This window comes from Gadus macrocephalus, chromosome 13 (assembly GCF_031168955.1).
Source record: "Gadus macrocephalus chromosome 13, ASM3116895v1".
Taxonomy (NCBI): domain Eukaryota; kingdom Metazoa; phylum Chordata; class Actinopteri; order Gadiformes; family Gadidae; genus Gadus; species Gadus macrocephalus.
The window spans coordinates 7,711,734-7,731,328 of record NC_082394.1 but is presented as its reverse complement, the minus strand read 5'-3'; the positions used below and the strand labels follow the sequence as shown (position 1 = coordinate 7,731,328).

General features: G+C 45.6%; 3 protein-coding genes across 4 annotated transcripts; 2 read left to right on the top strand and 1 right to left on the bottom strand.

Moving 5' to 3' along the window:
- Positions 1-1,680: 1,680 nt before the first annotated feature.
- ddi2 (DNA-damage inducible protein 2) lies at positions 1,681-8,812 on the bottom strand. The gene is made up of 10 exons (XM_060070322.1): positions 8,388-8,812; positions 7,761-7,890; positions 7,233-7,565; positions 6,243-6,369; positions 5,718-5,845; positions 5,234-5,362; positions 4,668-4,771; positions 4,220-4,412; positions 2,564-2,615; positions 1,681-2,239 (listed from the first exon to the last, which is right to left on the bottom strand). Exons 1-9 carry the CDS (start codon positions 8,523-8,525, stop codon positions 2,605-2,607), a joined length of 1,293 nt encoding a protein of 430 aa, XP_059926305.1. The 5' UTR covers positions 8,526-8,812; the 3' UTR covers positions 1,681-2,239; positions 2,564-2,604.
- Positions 8,813-9,160: 348 nt separating this feature from the next.
- si:ch73-361p23.3 (tumor necrosis factor receptor superfamily member 4) lies at positions 9,161-12,856 on the top strand. Of its 2 annotated transcripts, none has more exons than XM_060070324.1 (6): positions 9,161-10,736; positions 10,886-10,999; positions 11,387-11,521; positions 11,629-11,695; positions 11,824-12,224; positions 12,391-12,856. In XM_060070324.1, the coding sequence occupies exons 1-6, from the start codon at positions 10,628-10,630 to the stop codon at positions 12,465-12,467; spliced, it is 903 nt and encodes a 300-aa protein (XP_059926307.1). In that variant the 5' UTR covers positions 9,161-10,627; the 3' UTR covers positions 12,468-12,856. The 2 variants fall into 2 exon arrangements, with proteins under 2 accessions (XP_059926307.1, XP_059926306.1); XM_060070323.1 differs by having other exon boundaries at positions 11,620-11,695.
- A 495-nt stretch (positions 12,857-13,351) lies between these two features.
- Positions 13,352-16,008, top strand: tnfrsf18 (tumor necrosis factor receptor superfamily, member 18). Its single transcript, XM_060070325.1, has 7 exons — positions 13,352-13,667; positions 13,874-13,996; positions 14,194-14,328; positions 14,562-14,649; positions 14,736-14,806; positions 14,902-15,021; positions 15,432-16,008. The coding sequence occupies exons 1-7, from the start codon at positions 13,532-13,534 to the stop codon at positions 15,530-15,532; spliced, it is 774 nt and encodes a 257-aa protein (XP_059926308.1). The 5' UTR covers positions 13,352-13,531; the 3' UTR covers positions 15,533-16,008.
- The last annotated feature ends 3,587 nt before the right edge of the window (positions 16,009-19,595 follow it).

The following is a 19,595-nucleotide window of genomic DNA, read 5'->3' as shown; positions in this document are numbered from 1 at the left end:
GAAAAAAAAAATGTAATTCAACGGTTCAACATTTCAAAATGCAAAACAGCTTGCATGAGATTTTAACAAGAGGACAGCGCTGAATAAAAAGGGCTCATAGAAGCAGTTTCTTGCCGCAGAACTTCCTTTACCCTCAACCCAAAAATAAAACAACGATCAATGTTTCTGAAACGCCAGTTATAAGGAAAAGAAAAATCGCAATTTGCATTATTTGACACCGTCGTCCTGAGAGACGAAATGTGGCACAGGGACTGGCTAGGGCCTCTCGTTCTAACATCCTATAGCCTTCTCATTTGAACTTTTCACCTCCAGTGCATCTAAACGCATTCAGTCTGCTCCAATACTGATTTAATTTAATTATGGGACTTTGTCTGGAATAAAAAGGACCCAGGCTTGCTCAGATAAAATGGACCCACCAAACAAAACACCTATACCTACCCACCTCCTCCCTGTAGAAACTTTGCGGACGCCCAGAGCTGCATGCAACACACACACACACACACAGACACAGACACACACACACCTCTCACATCGGCTTCATTCAGTAACGCAATGCCGGCCGTTTCCCGACTGAACCACGAGGATGCTCCATGCCTGTATGATGTAGATGATAGATCGTCCGGATATACTTTGTAAATAAGAGGCGTCTGAGGAGGAGAGAGAGAGAGAGAGAGACGGAGGACTCCCGCGTGATTGGCTGGGCGCGAGAGAGTCTAGGTGGGCACAGTGATATTACGGGCCAGCAGCGCCAGCAGGGCCAGCTCCACCACGCCGTGGGCCTGCTCCAGGGCCTCCGCCGCCTCCCAGGCCGAGAAGCCCTCCGCCTGGATCCTCTGGAGGTGCTCCGCGGGGAACCGGTCACTGGAGGGAGCCGGGGCGGGGGCCGGGGGGGCCGGGGACGGGGAGGGAGCAGCGGGGCCGGCCGGGCCCCCAAGAGGACCCAGACTGTCAGGGGTACAGGTGCCCGAGGCCCTCCCGTCCGCTACCCCTCTCCCCTGCTGGCCCTCGGGGGGCTCCCTGACCGCCAGGTCGGCCTGGGGCGGGGGCCCGGACGAGGCCTTCCCCTGCCCCTCCGCCCGGCTCTCGCAGTGGCCGTCGGGGCAAGCCGGCTCCCCTTGTCCCTGCGCGGCCTCCTCCGGCCCCTCTCTGGACGCCCGGCCCCCCTGGCCGGCGGGGCCTGCACTCTCAGAGCCCGCCGGCTCCGTTTCAGCAGCAGTGGCGGCGGCGGCGGCGGCGGCGCGGTTGGCTTTGGCATCGTCGCCTGGTCGTGCGCCGCTGGGTTCAATGGCGGCGGACGGCGGCTCGGCGTCCTCGGGGTCTTTAGAGTCGGGGGGCTGGGCGGGGTGGGGGCCGCCATCGTCCAGCCCGTCTGCGGTCTCGCGGCAGAGCTGAGTCGGGGGGGAGGCCTGAGCAGGGGGGCAGGCCTGAGCCGGGGGGCAGGCCTGAGCCGGGGGGCAGGCCTGCGTCGGGGGGCAGGCCTGCGTCGGGGGGCCGGCGGCGTCCTGGGACCCCGTGCAGCCGTTGGACACCAGCAGCTGGTGGAGCTCCCGCAGGGCGGAGGCCAGCGAGGGCGTGTTGTGGGGGCAGTGCTCGCCCTCGGGCTGGTCTCTCTCCGGCGGGACGGGCCCCTCCGCCTCGCACGGGGGGGACCTCATCTCGGCGCAGGCGGGGTCGCCCGGGTCGAGGGCGGCGGCGGCGGCGGCGAGGGGGTCCGCGGGGAGGGAGAGGGGCCGGGGGGAGGGCGGGGCGGGGGAGTCGAGGGCTGGATGGGCGTCGCCGGACTCCTGCTCCATGGGCTGGGGGGCGGATAGCTCGCCCGGACTCCTCATCCCGTCGGAGTCCCAATCGATTTCTATGGGCGCAGCGGGCCCTGCTGGCTCCTGGGGGGTCCGGCCGCGCCCTCCGGCCGGGTCCTCAGAGGGGGGCAGCTCTGACGTCTCCCGGGTGAGGCAGGGGGGGGGCAGGAGGGGCAGCGGGGCGGGGCTGGCAGCGGGGGGCAGAGCCTGGGGGTCACAGGCCTGGGCGGGGCACTCGGCCGGGGACAGGAGAGACTCTGGAGGCCCCTGGAGGCCGGGCGGGTCCCGGGGAGGCTCTGATGGTGGGGGGGCCGTCCGGCTGCAGCCGGGGGGGGTTGGCAGGTTGTCTGCAGCCCAGGAAGGGGAGGGGGACGGTGGGTCCAGGGGGTTAGGCGTTGGGAATGGCTGGGGTTCTGGTGAGGTAGTTTGTCCATCTGCAGTGTCTGGGAAATGTAGTGGAAACATTTGAGTTACAAGTGATCATGAGAACACTTTCAAATGGGGGGGGGGGGGGGGGGGTTCCCACATTTGTGTTGTTCATAAATGTAGAAAAAAATATGCCTGGACTTGTATCCTATATCTTTGGATCGAATCGCCTTTGTCAAACAAAATCAAAAAACGGATTCAAGAAAAACAAAAATATGAGAACAATAAAATAAGTTTGACGATACAGCAAAAAAATGAAATCTAAGCAAAACCAAAAATGTACACAAAAACAAACAACGGTAAGCGATGATGAACCTGGTCTCTCTGTGGATCTGCAGTACCTGATTGGTCGGGCCCTCTCCAGCTGTCTCCCCCATATGCATCAGTGCTGTCCTGCTCAGGGTTAACACGCGCACACACACGCACACACACACACACACACACCACACAAAGCGTGCAAAGGGGACGCAGAGTTAGCACGCAGGGCATGCACCACACGCTGAAGCCCTTTTCACACACAGAAAGGTGCCCACTAAGAGGAGCGCTGCAACCCCGTGACCCCTGAGGTCATAGGTCAACACCGTGACCCCATCGCCTGTAATCACATGACCCCTAACCAACCGCCAAGCAGGCAATTCTCAGCTCACAGCTGTTTCCAGCAGGACATCAATCTACACTAATGAGGATGTTAACCAGGACAAAGACAACCTTATTACTGAGATTTACGGTTCACATAAGTACATTGATAGATCAAAGGCTGTGCAAATAGATTTGACTTGAATGACTGCATATGGAATAGTCCGATTTCTCTGCAAGGCATAAATCGACACCAATGAGAGTGTTACCCAAGACAGAGACAACCTTAGCACTGGGAGTTATGGTTTATATAAGTACATCGATAGATCAAGGGGATCAAGGATTGTTCAAATAGATTTTACTTGAATGCCTGCATATGGAATAGTCCGATTTCTATTTCCTTTAGGAACCAGACAGAAACAGGGCTGTTAAACTTACCACCACTCGTGCTGTACAAAAACCCAATTTGAGATACTCTAGTGCAGTTTGCTTACTTAATAAGCGCGCTGCACGGAGTTCCTTGGTAAAGGATTGAGTGCCACCTAGTGGTGAGGTTGCAGACTGCAAACCCCCGAATGCTTTGGGACTCATTCTCTCCAGAGACATTTGTCCCTTATGGTCGACTGAATAAAACTGACCCCCTACCTATGAAGATATAGGGTGTCTATTAAAAAGGTAAAGAAAGACATTCATTCTTATTTTTAACACATACTACATAATATTATATATTTTATTTCTGCCACATCCGTTCCGCCTGATGCCACTAAATCTTTACATACTACAACAACTGATTTTATTTGTCAAGTTAATTGTGAGTGCTAAACACCATTACAAGCTCTCCTTCTTATAGGCTTTCTGAACACAACATCTGAACGGCCTACAGGTCCTAGTCTCAAGCAAGCTATTATACGCATACTTGATTCAACCTTGCTGCTTTTTAAACTGAAAGTTTAAATTTCAATCCTCGCACCGTCTTACACAACTGTCATTCGGTGATTCGGTCCGTATTAATGCACACAATAACACCCCCTGCTTACCTTGACTACCTTAATAAACAATGACTGCAGCTACTTAAAGATAATAACACTATTAATGAACTAACAACTGTATCCTTCATTCAGTTAGGATCACTTCATATTCAGATTGATCCTCTCCATTAACTCATCCGTCACATGGTAACTACACCATCATGATGCCATGGAGGGCTTAACTCGCTGGGATGTTGAGATGAAGCCATGAGAGGGAATAAAGAACAGCAGTCAACACTCTGAGCAGCTTCAAAAAGGAGGCGCATGCAGATGTATTTCCCAGGGCGGGATGATCTAAAACATCCAATGGGATAAAAAAAACGAAAACACAAGCTTGTTTGCGGGGAAACCACGGCAACACCCCAGGGTGCACCCCTCCCCCTCCCTCCTTACCGCTTTCCTGTATGGACCTCTGGAGCGCCTCCGCCAGCTCGCGGTCCGCCATCTCCTCCGGCGCCGCGTCCTCCCGGCCGTCCGGCCCGTACGCCAGCCGGGCGCACTCCGGGAGCTCCGACTCCGGGAGGAAGTGCGTCTCGGTGGACGTGGTGCCGATCAGGAGCACGTTCTTCTTCAGGTCGATGGAGCACTGAGGAGACGGAGGAGGAGGCGAGAGCAGTGACGTGGTTGTTGTAGGGCTGTTCAATTAGTCTAATATTGATTTGGATTTGTGGGTCAAACGATCTCCAAAATTGTGGAAATTTCAAAGTTCTTTTCAAAGTTCTCTTGTGGAAGGAATGCTGAATAACCGTATAATTTCTTCAATATTGACCAAAATAATCGTGATTAGGATCGTTGTGTCGTAGGGGGGAGGTTGTGGCCGCGTCGGGTGCGGCGCGCATACCTGATGTCTCTTCAGCATGTCCAGGCCCAGCAGCATGTCCATGGGCTGGTCCTCCAGGATGGAGAAGGAGCACGGCAGGAAGATGCTTTCTATCACCACCTGAGCTGAGGGGCGTCAACACAACAGGAGCGTCAGCGCCAATGAACTAGCCTGGAGTCCATGGTGGAACCACGGGTCTGTGTGGATCAACGGTCATCATTTGTCTTCATTTGTCGCCTGGGAGAACTTCTACAACTCATTCAATAATCTGTGGCCAGCTTCTTCCTCCATTAGAGAGTCTAAATCACAGAGGAACTCAATTACCGTCAGACACCTAGCCAGCCAGCCTGTCTGCCACGAGGCATAACGACTGCCAGCCTTACGTTTATAACACAAAGTGAAATCCCAGTAATGGTTTGCTTGGTGAATTGCATTCTGAGTGGGCAATTAGATTCAAAAGAGTCGTAAATGGTAGGAAGATCTTGGGCTATGGAAACACAATGCAGGTTTGGTCCCCACATGCACTATAATGCACTTGAATGATACTGGGCTCAACAATACTCATAGTTGAAGGAGGAGACACCCACCCAGATGAACTCGGCCAATGATCTTCTGGGTGCCCACACCCTTGGCTATCCCAGCCCAGCGACGGTCCACCAGACGCATTATGTTGCAGCGTTCTGCACACGCCTGGCTCATGATGGTCATCTGGGCTCCTACAACCACAAGCATAAGAGTAAGAGAGAACCGCCATTATACCAGGCAGAGAGAACCTCCATTATTAGTGGCAGAGAGAACCTCCATTATTAGTGGCAGAGAGAACCTCCATTATTAGTGGCAGAGAGAACCTATATTATAAGAGGCAGAGAGAACCTCCATTATTAGAGGCAGAGTGAACCTGCATCATAAGTGGCAGAGATAACCTGCAACATAAGACAACAATAAGGGCATTCCATTTTTCTGCTGCAGCGATATGGCTTTTTTTCTGCATATAGATCTATTATACACGTTGTTCATGTATACTTTTACAATACATCTGTAGAATGGCCAGAAGGCAGTAGGGGTTGTTACCTGAGTCGACAAAGGCTTTGACGGGGTGTCCGTTGACTAAACAGTTGATGTAGAGCATAACCACCTGGCCAAAGCTCTCTGGGGCTTCCTCCATTGCAATGGTCATATTTTCTTCCACATTATGCTGCCTAGAAAACAGATCAATTCGGTTAAAACGTCAAGCTTAGATTGGGCAGAAATGACTTTGAATCCCATTCGCCAAAACAGCTGTATACCTAACTATACATACATTACTACATACTATACATTAACACATGGTTATGCTACAGAAAATACTGCACATAAACCGAAAAGCCATCTCTCCGGTAGCTACAATTAGGATCACTTTGAGACGCGATAGACATAATGTACAAAAGATTAACCTTGTTTCATTCTGATCCCTATGGCTTTCTGATCCCCTTCTGATCTCACTCTAACTAGGTTGTGAGGCATTCACTTTTTTTTGTTTCAATGATGCCAACCAAAATTCTATGCCTTTGTATGGCATTATGTTGTTGTAAGCCTCCAAAACCATGCAACCTATACCTGATGTCCTCTTCTATCTTGGCCTGAGCGTCCAGGTCGAAGGGGTCTGCAGTGAGGAGTCTGATGCGCTCCTGCTCCCTCCGGGCTCGGTCCTGCTGCTGCTCCACAAGCACTTTAGTAAAGCGCTCTGAGGAAACACACAGGACGTCTCTTTAGGTAATGTCCTTGTTTCACTACAGGTACACCCTGCAGAAACACAGGACGTCTCTTTAGGTAATGTCCTTGTTTGACTTGAGTGACACTCTGCAGAAACACAGGACGTCTCTTTATGTAATGTCCTTGTTTCACTACAGGTACACCCTGCAGAAACACAGGACGTCTCTTTATGTAATGTCCTTGTTTGACTTGAGTGACACACTGCAGAAACACAGGACGTCTCTTTATGTAATGTCCTTGTTTCACTACAGGTACACCCTGCAGAAACACAGGATAACTCTTTATGTAATGTCCTTGTTTCACTACAGGTACACACTGCAGAAACACAGGACATATCTTGATTTGATACCCTGTGTTCACTTTAGTGAACAAAGTTCACTACACAGGTCATTTTTCCCCTTTAGTGTCCTTGTTTCACTTTACTGAAACGCTCTTTAGAAACACACAAGACGACTCTTTATTCAAGGTCCTTGGTTCCCTCTGTGAACAGATCAGTTTACGCTGTAGTGCAATGCTCTGCTATTACTAAGATGAGGAGCACCTCATTTAACGTCCTTGTCACGCTTTAGAGAAATGCCCCGCAGAAACATAGAGAAAAACTTCCTTGTTTCACTTTAGTCGTTTCATTTTCACTTTAGTGAAACAATCGAGAAACCCAAAGGACAACTCATTATTTAACGTTGTTTTGTGATTGACATGAGGAGAACATGTATTGGAATAACTAAGTCCTCTCCAACATAGAATGCACAGCCATTAATTCCTAATAAGAAAAATTAACACTCCAATAAAATCACTCAACCACTGCCATCACATAAACATGCCAGCGTCACTCACCCAGGTCCCCACTAAGCAGTGCCTCGGCCAGGGGCGGGTTTCGCTCCTTTAGCAGCGACAGCTCATGAGGGTTGGACAGCAGCATCTGCTGGAGCAGGGCCGGGTCATCCAGCCCCGGCAGAGAGGAGCCAGAGCCCGAGGCGCGGGAGGCCGACGGCGTGGACGGCTGTGGAGCAGGCGGGAGCGAGGCTGAAGGCTGGGCCGGGGATGGGGTCGGCTGCTGCTGCTGCTGCAGGGAGGGTTGATGCTGTTGCTGCCTTGGCGCAGCACGCTGTCCGCCCGAAGAGGAGGTGCCCGGCACTGTGATGGAACGAAAGTCGATATGGGGCAGACCTATGGAGACAACGAGGGGGGTCAACACATTTTTTAAACACATAGCACTTTAATGTTAATGTGGTTTCGTACTTTAAGGGAAGGGTGAACTTTTCATGTTGATCAAATGGTTCGCTTGGTAAACGCACAACATGCACAAGTATATAATAATAGCCAATCGCTTTGCAAGGTTAATTTCCAACAAACCTATCTTACCTGGGAAAGCGGGTTGTGTTGGTGGGGGTCTCCTGTCTGCTTGTCTGAGCACAACCACATCTCCATCCTTCACACCGTAGTTGCCCAAAGCGCGAGTTAAGTCTACAAGAGGTTGTTCCGTGTACAGGATCTATGTGTTTGGGTTACGAATATAAGCACAGCGGTCATAGTTAATACTTTCTTTGTAAAGGACCATCACATCGTTGTTCTGGCCATCATTGCATCCTACTTGCCATCCTATAAACTAAACAGCGAATGCTAACTTTATCTCGCAGCTAGCTTTATACATTTGTTCTCTAGCTCATGTCACATCACAGCATGCACCCAACTGCAAAAACAGCATCCACTACGGCGTAGGTCCTTAATTCATAGCTAGTTCTCTCTGAAGATTAACGTTGTACACTAGCAATGCCCATGTGCCTTAACATGACTTGGTTGAAGTAGACGCATACAGAAATCTAACCGCAACCGTGGACATTGAGCAGAAAATCTTAACGACGCTCTTTATATAGCCCATTAAGTGAAGCAACCTGCTTAAGTGTCAGATAGCAAAAGTGCGAATCATGCTAGCGAGCTAGCATAGCTCTTCTGCTTTGGTGAGCTACTATCTATCCACTCAATCCGTACCTGGATCTCTCCGGCTGGGATGCCCGATTCTAGTTCACACAGCGCTACAAAGTCTCTCAGTTCAAGCTCTGGAGAAACATCGAGGGCGAAAGTTGTTTCTGGGCGATCCCTCGGCGCGCAGAAGACCGTAATCTGCATCGCTGTTCTGGGGCAGGATCAGGTGATTCACGGAGCCGCGGTACTGGAGAACCACTTTACTTTGTGTACTTTCTTCTTCCAGTGGAGAATACACGCTAATGAGCCGTGTGTTCGAGCTTAACCCAGTGGTTATAATTTATATCAATTTAACGTTTTCATCAAATAGAACTTCAGCCACAAAACTGAAAGCACCAGCCCCTCAGTTTAAAGACAGTTATTCGTTTATCAACAAAACACCAATCACACAGTGTGCCGTATTCTGCATCGCATTTTCGACACGTCAAATTATGACTTTACTGTCGTGAATTCTCGCGAGAAACCAAAGCGTTCATCTTCATGTTGACCCACAGGGGGATTTATTTAGTTCATTTATATTTGATATATTAATACATACATGTTAATTTCAGTTTAGCACAAATATGTCATTTTACCATTATTCTTATAGCCATCTTTTTTTTTTTATAATGAATTAGTTCCACTGTCAAATACAAATCAAATGGTTACGATTTAAGAAATATTTATCTAGATATCTAGACAAAAGACAATAAAATATATGTGTCAGCTATTTCTTTCTTTCTATATCAGGATTTCCTCATTGGCCAAATGTATCTCTTCCGTTGCGTAGAACTGCCTTTAGGCTGATTTCTATCATTAGATTTGGGTCGGTTTTGCCTGGAAAAACCACGGAAGTGAGTGTGAAATGTCTCTTCTTCCATATCATTTCAAATCTTCGTGCTATTGCCGTCTACTTATTTGTTACTTTGCATGTCAAAAGTAATATCACTGTCTAAAAAATTACCCTGTTATACTGTACGTATTTAACTGACTGGAATTTGACTTTGAGGTGTTTTGATTAAGCTATGTTGGGTTGTAAATACTTTTCTCATGAACCCAAATACTCAGCTCTTTGTTTGTAATTGGTGTGCAACCTTCCATCTGCGAAGTAGGAGTTTGCAAATTAATCAACAGCGTTTCGAGTTCCACCCGTCTCATTGGCAACCACAGAAATATATCAAACGATCATTGCTGAGTAATTTCCGTGAATAAAACCCACATCTTGTTCCGATGCTAATCAAATATTCCACTGCTTGACAATAACAGCTATGTTCTTAAGCTAAATGTTAAAATGAAGGCATAACATTCATAAATGAATTCAACATTCAATAGAATAAACTATTTATAAAAATCTATGTTTAATTCAAACTGCAACATTGCTGACAAGGAGAGCTTCTGCAGTTTAAAAATTCGTCAAAATTGAACATTTGAGTAGCAGAAACAGGTGGTAACAAAAAATGTCCCATGTATGGGATGAAATAAAGTTCTTATCTTATCTTATCTTACAATCTGGCTTTGAAGATTGCATAATGAAGGTGTGTGGTTTGCTACATATCCTCCAAAACGTTTCACTCTTGATGTTTGATTATCAATAGCAATGTATACTTTTATATTATTGTATAAAAGTAACATTTTGTTTTCAATGCACCCTCCAAATGCTCTATTTCAACGCTTTACAATACAAGTGTGGACACAGACCTGCCACCATTACATACAGTGTTTTTGATCTGTAGTTGTCATTATGAATAACAATAATATAATGCTTCTGTTGTATGTGCGAAGGGGCTCTACTTTAGAACAAAAAGGCTGTGATCCGCGTTAACATTATGTACAACTGTATGAATTGAGGCTCTTTAGAACTAGGCCTCATTCAGCCATCCCATAATGCCCGGGTTCAAGGCCACCATCCTTTATTGTTTCATGGATCAAGAAGTGAAGCAGGCCACCCCATATCTGGGAGATCTTCCAGTATTGAGGATGTTTAAAACAAGACATCCAATTCCACTACTGCAAAATATAATCAAAACTTTTTTTTCTTAAACCAACGGTTGGTAGGACCATGATCATTTGGTGACGCAGAAGCTAGAAAGCCACTTTCCAGTTGCCCTCTAGCTTCTTCGTCACCAAAATATAATCATGAGCGTGAGGAAAGCCGAGTTACGTCACGTCTCGTAGGCTAGATGATGGGATTCCATCTCTGCTGTTCTTAATCTCCAGCTGCGCAAGGCACAGGTGCCTTCGGCTGTACTCCGGGTACCAACGCTAAGATGCCAACTTTAGTTCTGCAGACAAGCAGGCTGCCGTTGATACTCATATGGACTATGTACTTTAATGGACTTGTGATCGCTTTGGATGCCTCTTTCCATTGCAATAAAGGTAAAGTGCTTCTTATTTATGCCAGTATAAATGTTGTAGAATATAAAAGTTTGTTCTTTTTGTAAGTTGTATATGTTTATGTGTAAATGTTTCTGAATATATAGTTCCTTATCAGAATGTATTAACTGTACTGTTTCTCATTGCTCTAGGACAACGAGTAGCTAGTCGGGCTAAAGAAATGTGTGAACCATGCAGTGAAGGTTATTATCAGCCTGAAGCCAGTGATTCCGTATTCTGTGAGGTTTGCACAAATTGCGATGAAAGTAGGTCTAATAAAATTAACATCAAGCATTTTGAATTTAGGTGTTGATTTTTTTTTTATGCAGATCTGTGTAGATGTTTATTTGTCTCTGTTTATTGTCTGTCGGCGTGCGGCCCACATATGCAATGTACTATGAAGTGAAGAAAAATTTCCCCTTGGGGACAATAAAATCTAAAGTCTAAAGTCTAATTTGAAATATGACTGAGACGAGGGTGATATTCAACAAAATACCTAACCACTCATTAATTTACATCTAAGGATTCATAGACTATCATCCCGCTTTACTTTCATTTGCCTAAAGATGATATATTATATAACCATTATATTAATCATCCTCATACAGATGCGCTTGTTGTTATAGAATAGTCAAATGTTTTCTTTATTCTAGAACGAGGGAGTAAAGAAGAAAGCCCGTGCACCCTCACTGCGAACAGAGTATGCCGCTGCCTTAAAGGGTTCAGTCCCAGTGAGGATGACTCTGCCACTTGCAAATGTGAAATAGGTTCCGGGAAACCGATGGACGGTAACACAAGGAACACAGCAAAGATGTTTATGTGTCGATCACACTTGGATAAAGTCAAATTGATCAATGTAATAAATGCACTGCTTTCTTTTTCCCAGGTCATGAAGAGTGTCGAGAATGTAGAGAAGGCTATTTCTCCAACAGAATTGATTCAGATTGCAGGCCATGGACGAAGTATGTAACCATTCTACATCAATGGCTGTTTTTATAAATCACATATACAGCGACTCACCACAATAAGTTCTGATGCTCCAAAAGAGGTCTTGGCCTACCCTATCTTATGACCCCTCTCCATCCGACAGATGTACAGACAACAAAGTGCGGATCAATGGCAGCAAGATATCAGATGTTGTCTGCCATGACCATTTGCCTCCTATCACAATGACCCCTGGGTTGAAGACCGAGACCACCTCCTTGAGGACACTCCATACGTCCCCGCCTCCAGAAATCAGCACACCCACAGCGTTACCTCATCAGAAGGCACCTGCCAATAACACGCCGGCTGCAGTCCACAACAGAAAAAACCATGGTGTGAATTTAACCTGTTCTGTCCTGTTGGGTATTCGAGAAGCCCCGTGTGCACTTTTCAGGGATGATGTCATTGAGGCTGTGTTGTTCTTCCTTCTCACAGTCATTGGGGGGCTCATTGTTGGAGTCGTTGTTGGACTGCTTATACTGACTGCTGTGGCAATTAGATGCAGAGGTATGCTTTGTGCCAAGCATGATTAATACCAAGTGCCCAAAATGATGCACACTCTAGATGTCGTGTGTCTATTTTAATCTTACAGGAAAAAACATGTTATATGAACAGTGTAGGTTTATCAACACCATTTATTAGTTTTGTTTCTCTCTCCTTCTTTTGTTCCCAGCGAAAGAGGACCCAGCGTGTAAAAGCCCCATCAAAGAAACCCAGCAAGAAAAATTTCATTTAATGGACACAGTATAGACTTCTATACGTAGCTCAGATGGCTGGGCTGAACTTTGGTTATAGTGGAACCTTTTCAAACGTCTAGGCTTAGCCTAGAGCCACCTCTTCAACGACTAAGAACAAACGTCTATTAACCGTCCATATGTCATCCAAGCTAAATTATAGCTAATTTGGGCTATCAGTGATAGCAAAACAAACTTCTAGGCTTTGCCTAGCCTTCAGTAAGACATTTCTATGATTCATATGGACATCTGAAAGCCATCTATACAATGTCAAGGCCATATCACGGTTCATGTTTACCTGAGATTTACACATATTTGTATTAATTAATATAGATCTATTTTCTGCCTAAATCTACAACAACTTTTACAAAAAATGTAATATTCAAATAAATTGTAACCTCATTGGTATGTTGTAATGCCTGTGTTTATTGAGAATTATGTGCTGTCTCTGGTTCATAGAACTGGGTATAGGATTCCCATTTAGTTTAATTGACCATTAATATAACTAGACCAAATAAGTTGAGCGTTGAACAAATAACTAGTAACCTCTGTGCTCTTTCTGTTTCTGTAAAGGTCAGGTATTTACCTAAATAAGCCTACGTAAACTTAAGAGAATTTCCGCTGAAGGGAAACGAGCATCTCCCCAACCACAATCTAAAGCAAAGGTGATAGCCTCTGATTTGGTTAGCTGCTAGGTTATAACTATTTCACTCCCCGTCTCCTGTATAGGCCCCCTATATTTTCTAATATTCTAATATAAAAACAACAAACATAGGATTGGGGCTTATCCTAAAGAAAGTTCAGGAACATTGTCAAGGGAAAACATAATTGGTTGACTCACATGCGTTGTGGGGTACACAGCACATGATTTAATACGGAAGTGTGTTTTACGAGAAGGCGACACTGGTCTGTGACCGCAGCATGTGCACCTTAAGTGACCAAAAAAAACAGTCTGGGCTTGTGTGGGCTTTCACATTACACAAGTTGGCAGAAGGTTACTGCTTCATGGACTGTTTAACCTAGCCTTGGAACAGAACAAACGGACTATCTGCGTGCTCATGTTTAAATTGCTCTCTTAAAATGAGCTCTTTAATTCTGTGCTTCGGACTTCTATGTTTTCTTGATGCTTGGGCTGTAAATTTTGCTTTGTCCTGCGGGGAGCTGCAGTTTCAGAGTGCTGTGACAGAAGGCAGGTGCTGTGACTCCTGTGGTAAAGGTAAAACTGAATTTTGTATTCATTTAAAAAATCATTGTTCAAAATGGTGAAATGACAAACCTGTTATAATCTAAACTGTGATTAAGGCATAACCGTTACATTATCAATTATTTCATGTTTTATTGGATATCTCCATGGCTTCTTTTGTTTCCCTCCAAATGTTTCTTCACATTGAAGAATGCTAAATGATATCTCTTTTTTCAAAGGTAAATATTTCTTGGTGGAGTGTTCTAAAGACCATGAGACCGAATGTCTTCCATGTAAGCCAGGAACTTACAAGGACAGCATCAGCCCTTCCAAGTGTCATCCCTGCCTTACGTGTTCAAACAGTAAGACATAATATCTATGCCCTAATTGAAATACAAAGGATATTCAAGGAAGAGTTATGGGAGGTGTTTTTCTGTTTTTGCGGTGAAAATAGTTTTCTACTTTAGTAAGTTTTATCGGAACTGAGGGCTTAACCATTGTACCCAACTATGATTCAAAGTCACAGTTGATTTTTAACCTTTGGCGCGTGTGTCTGCAGAAACACTGGAACAATGTACAAAAACCACAAATGCAAAGTGCTCCTGTTCTGAGGGCTACATGTGTTCCAACGAACACTGTTCCAAGTGTGAGGTGAAGAAAAGATGTCAACTTGGGGAGAAACTTAAGCGTAAAGGCAAGAGACATGACACTACTTTTTTAACCATTATAATACAACTATAATACAGTACAATACAACAAAGTCTAATATGAACATTACGCATTAGTCCTGCTTAAAGTTAATGTCCTAAAATGGGAATTTGCAAACATTAAGAAATGTAATTCAAGTGAATTAAAGTTGAATCGTTCCAATAACAAATCATTTTAAAACTGATGTAATGACTAACGTACCAGTTTCTTCTAATTCAGGAAATAAGGATTTTTCATACGAATGTGAACCGTGTCCTGATAAAACATACTCGGACACGCACGACGGCAACTGCAAATCAATAACTCAGTGAGTCAGTATAGTGAGTAGACACCACTTGTACCCTGCTTAGATGTTTCTGTGGCTTTAATATGTTCAATTTGTGAAATAAACAGGTGCAGTGACAGCGGCCTCTTTGAAGTCTTTCCAGGAAACAAAACCCACAATGCAAGATGCTCTCTATATGGTATGCTAGCAGACCTTCGTCAGAATATCCGGTACCAGACACAACTGATGTACACATTCTAAATAGTGAGACAGTGATCACATTTCTCTAACCAGATGCAGAGGTACCATATCGGTGGGAATCAACGATCAGTGTCATTAACTTGGCTTGTAGCATCTTGCTGCTGCTCATCCTTCTCTATGCCTGTGTGAAGAAAACTATGAGGCACACACATGGTTTGTACTCCATAATCCTGCATTATGGGTTTTTTTCCCAGTAGCTTGAGTTGTGAGAAATCTAAATTGGAGCTGAATAAAATTAAATCCCTGGATGGAATGACATCCAGAGATGGCCACATTTTAATCTTTAAAACGTTGTAGTATCTGGAGAAAATAGCTGCAGTAGAAAAGTGACATAGCTCAGATTTGGTCATTTTGAGTCAACAAGATAAGCACTTCTCACATAAAGATGACTTAATATGTGTCCATTCCCAATCTTAGATTTGGTAAGTATATAATTAATATTGTATTAAATAGTATAATAGTAATATTTAGCATTGAAAACTATTTTCTAGAGGGTTCAATGTGGAGACCAAGTTTTTGGGATATTACTTGTATTTAAAAACATGCAATCTCCATTTCTCTAGCGAACGACATTGCTGTGTTTGCCCCTGTATCTACAACCACACCAGAATATCCATACCCAAAAGAGGAGATTGGAGAAAAGTTTTCCATTTGCCAACTATGATGTTCTGATGCCATGATGTATCCAAGGACAATATTATTGGTGACTTACAAAGCATTTAGAAACTAATATAGATCTGAGAACACTTGTTGACTCAATAGATATGGTTATCAAAGAGATACATGGGTTTGAAAGGCTATATAGTCAGTGTCACTATTTCCCCATTGTAATTGGGACAATTTAGCTGCTTATTTTCTGCAGTATGTACGATGATGCATTTTTTCCATATATATATATTTTTTTTATTTTATTTTATTGAATGTAATATATAACTGTCCTGTCCATGGTGAGTAGAGACAGTTGACGTTGAAGGGCATAACAAGTTGCACAGATGTGGCAATTCTTTCTGTTGGACTAATTAGACGTACAATGGCAAGCTTTTAAAATCGCACAATTCCTACAGTATTGTCCATAATGCTAAAGCATTGTGGTAGTGCTGAGCTTGGATTAACTTAATAAAAAGACAATCATAACATTTCCTTTGTCTTCAACCGGCATATGTTTTTATATTTAATTTTGAATTTGCATGTTGTATTTGCACATAAGTCTTTGCTTATGTGTTGCATTTGTCAGTATCTCTTCTCTATCTTTGATTACTATCAACCACTTTTTCTATCTTAAATCGGTGAACATTCGTAAAATATAATGTCTTACTGCCAAGATAGTCTTGAGGCAAGAACAACTACTTAAAGGTACAAAATGTAATATTTCGGCATTCAAATATGTGAGAAAGAGTGTTTCCCATACATAGACCATTGTGTGGCGCGGCGCCACAGAATCAACATCGAGCGCCACGAATTGATTCTGTCTTTTTTTTTTTTTTCAATAACGCGATTTGGAAATCTAAAAATCGTTCCGTCCATTCATCTCTGCATAGCACTGGTTCTCCCTGTCATTCACACACACACACACACACACACACACACACACACACACACACACACACACACACACACACACACACACACACACACACACACACACACACACACACACACACACACACACACACACACACACACACACACACACACACACACACACGGAGCGAGAGCGACGATGCTAACACATGAACCCAACGATGTCACCCGTCGCTTAGCAACCGGACACGCTGGGGTTGAAAAGTTACCGGACTACTGTAACTACTACGGAGTGATAATATCAAAGACGTGAATCAGGCAATAAATCCAATTTCCTTGACAGCGGTAATGTTCGGTGTGCATTAAAGTACAGACGGAGTGGACCAATTGCGAACTACTGCAGCTGCTCCAAGTTAAACCCCAAACTAATCAGAAGTATTTATAGCGGACTACACCACCTATTCTATTCCGCATTGAATTGTATTCCGAACCGATTGCGGCGTATATATATGATACTTTTCTATTCCGATTGAGCTGTTCTTCCACATCTATGCGAATCAGATGTGTCCGCATGTAAACGCGGAGTTACATGCACACTCACTGACGGCCGCGTTGTCGTGCTGCGCCGCCGTGCTGCGCCTGTACCACCCCCCCCCCCCCCCCCCGCGCACCACACATTGGTCCTTGGTCTGTGGGAAACAATTTATAATTTCTTGGGTACTTGCAGTATCCCAAATGTTTTCAACCATTGCTAAACTCAGGTTTATCTGACATTTAAAATCGAAACGTCCCAGGCAATCTTAATAGCGTAATTTCCCCTTAACCACTAGCATACGGGAACAGAAAGTAAGTAAGGAAGTCGGCGACCTAGATATTTATCCACTCTATCGCCTCTGTTGTTTTTTTCATTCGATTGTTTTTATTGCTAATTCTTAATGGAACACGATTATTAAGTCCAGTTTGCAGGGACTTCTGAAACCGAAGCTGTCCATGTAAAGCAGAAAACCTACTGGTGAATCAAATGACCCAAGACATAACCTGACAAGAGGAGAGATAGCCTACGAGTCTTAATAACGAGTAACGCATTTGTATAATGTCTCAGACAGTGCGTTTGTATTACACTCAAGAAAATCAAATTATTGGGTTAGGACCATCGCAAGTTGGACCTCTGGCGCCCTCCTTGGTCCTTTGCGGCGGAGACATTGTCCGGGGTTTGTTTATCACTATGGGTGGGTTAGCGTTGCTGAGACTGAGTTGTTGTTCCCGACACCGTCGAAGAGACGTTTATGTTGGTTGGTTATTATGAGTGTGTTTCGGTGTGTCATGTGTGTGTTCAATAAAGGCAACTCTCTGAGTCGTGCGGTGTAAGGGGTGCGAGAGTTGCATAACATCCCTTGCCCACTGCATCCGTCCGTTGATGGATCTCATTGACTTTGCATGGGGTGATCCCGAAATGCATTTTGGGTCCGTCCGTTCCGTCGGCTCTGTCTCTTGCGTTCAGAAGTTGAGAACATTTTAACTTTTCAGGCTGCAATGCAACGGATCCGTCAGCCAATCAGATCGTGGCTTCGTCGGCAAATACCTCTCCCTGCAGGGACTGGTGCCGGAGTGTCTGGGGCAGCATGTCCGCCTCACCCGGCCCCAGACCCTCGATGCAGCTCTGGACCAGGCAGAACGGGCTGAGGACGGAGGAGCTGTGCATCCGTGGACGCGGCTGGGGCACCCCTCCCCCTCGGCACAAAGAACGTGGGGCTCCAGTCCAGGCAGCGGAAGGACCGGGTCCGGACGGCCACCTTTTCCGCCACCGACACGGCTGTGGCTTCCCATGCGCTGTGCGAAAGGGCTGTCCGTGAGCTGCAGCAGTGTCGGCAGCTGGGGCTGGTCGAGGACTGCGGGTGGATGGGGCAGCGTGCCACCCATCCTCGTCCCCGGAGGGATCGAGGAAGCCGGTGGCGGGCCAATGTATTTACCCCGTATAAGAAGTGTATCATCAACATGCATTCAGTACCCACTATAGCTTCGATTTCACCCAAGGCTGAATTACATCTTTTCCTAAACGTTGGTCATCAACGAGGTCGTAAAGTAGTAACTTCGGGTACATCTGTCTAAATAAACGTTTTTTTCTTCTGAAGTGTTTACAATCTTTATTCAATCATTGCGCCACGACCGAACTGACGGGGATATTCTCTGATATTATGAATCTGAAAGACTGCGTTGGGTTCTCCAACACTCTGGCACTTCCACAGCAAGTAAAGACTCATAGTGGGGGTTATCTCGGTCATGGTGGCGAAGGAATGGGGGAAAGGAACTTTGGCTTTGACTCAGATTGAACCGCGACATGGAGGAGAAAGGGATAGTTGCTGTATGCGGGACAGCTGTCAGTTCACTTCGGGTCCATGTCATTTCTCCGACGCTCCATTGTTCCGACCTCTCGGTCGTATGCAGACTCCTCCGCCTGGACTCCTCCCGCTGTGCCACCACCAGAGGAGTACGACAATGGAGCGTCTAAGAAATTACATGGACCCGAAGTGAACTGACAGCTGTCTACTGAAACATCTTTCTCGAATGCCGCCTGAGTTTGTTGGTGCTGGTGACGTAAAGAGGTCAGCCGGTGGCTCTACTATCAGTAGTTGAAATGGGTATAGCGCCACCTATCGTACCGGGGTATGACATGCTTCGGCCAATGAATCGATTTTCTCACCGCCATGTATACTAGGACAATTGCAGTTGTCCAATTGAGGAGCATAGTCGAACTACGGCTTTAATCGGATTAAGCTGTGCATGTAAACGTACTATAAGATTGGATTATTAAGATGCATGTATATGCCTTAGTCTGACTCAAATCGAATAGAATCGGGTTACTCATAGTCGAATTAAGACCCCTAGAATTTTCGATTGTTAGCCTAATTAAGCGACTGCATGTGCACCGCCACCGGAGGAGCTGCTCCGGTGGCGGTGCACATGTGGCAACAATCCCTTTCTTCACCATGATATTGTAATACCACTAGATGGTAGCAGATGCAGGAATGGGCCTACAACAAATCACAATTATGTATTCAAATAAATACAGCAGATCACCCCCTCACTCTCTCCCAGTCTCCCACTCTTCTCCTTACTCCCCTTCACACACACGCACGCACGCACGCACGCACGCACACACACACACACACACACACACACACACGGCTGCCAATGCATTCTTGTAG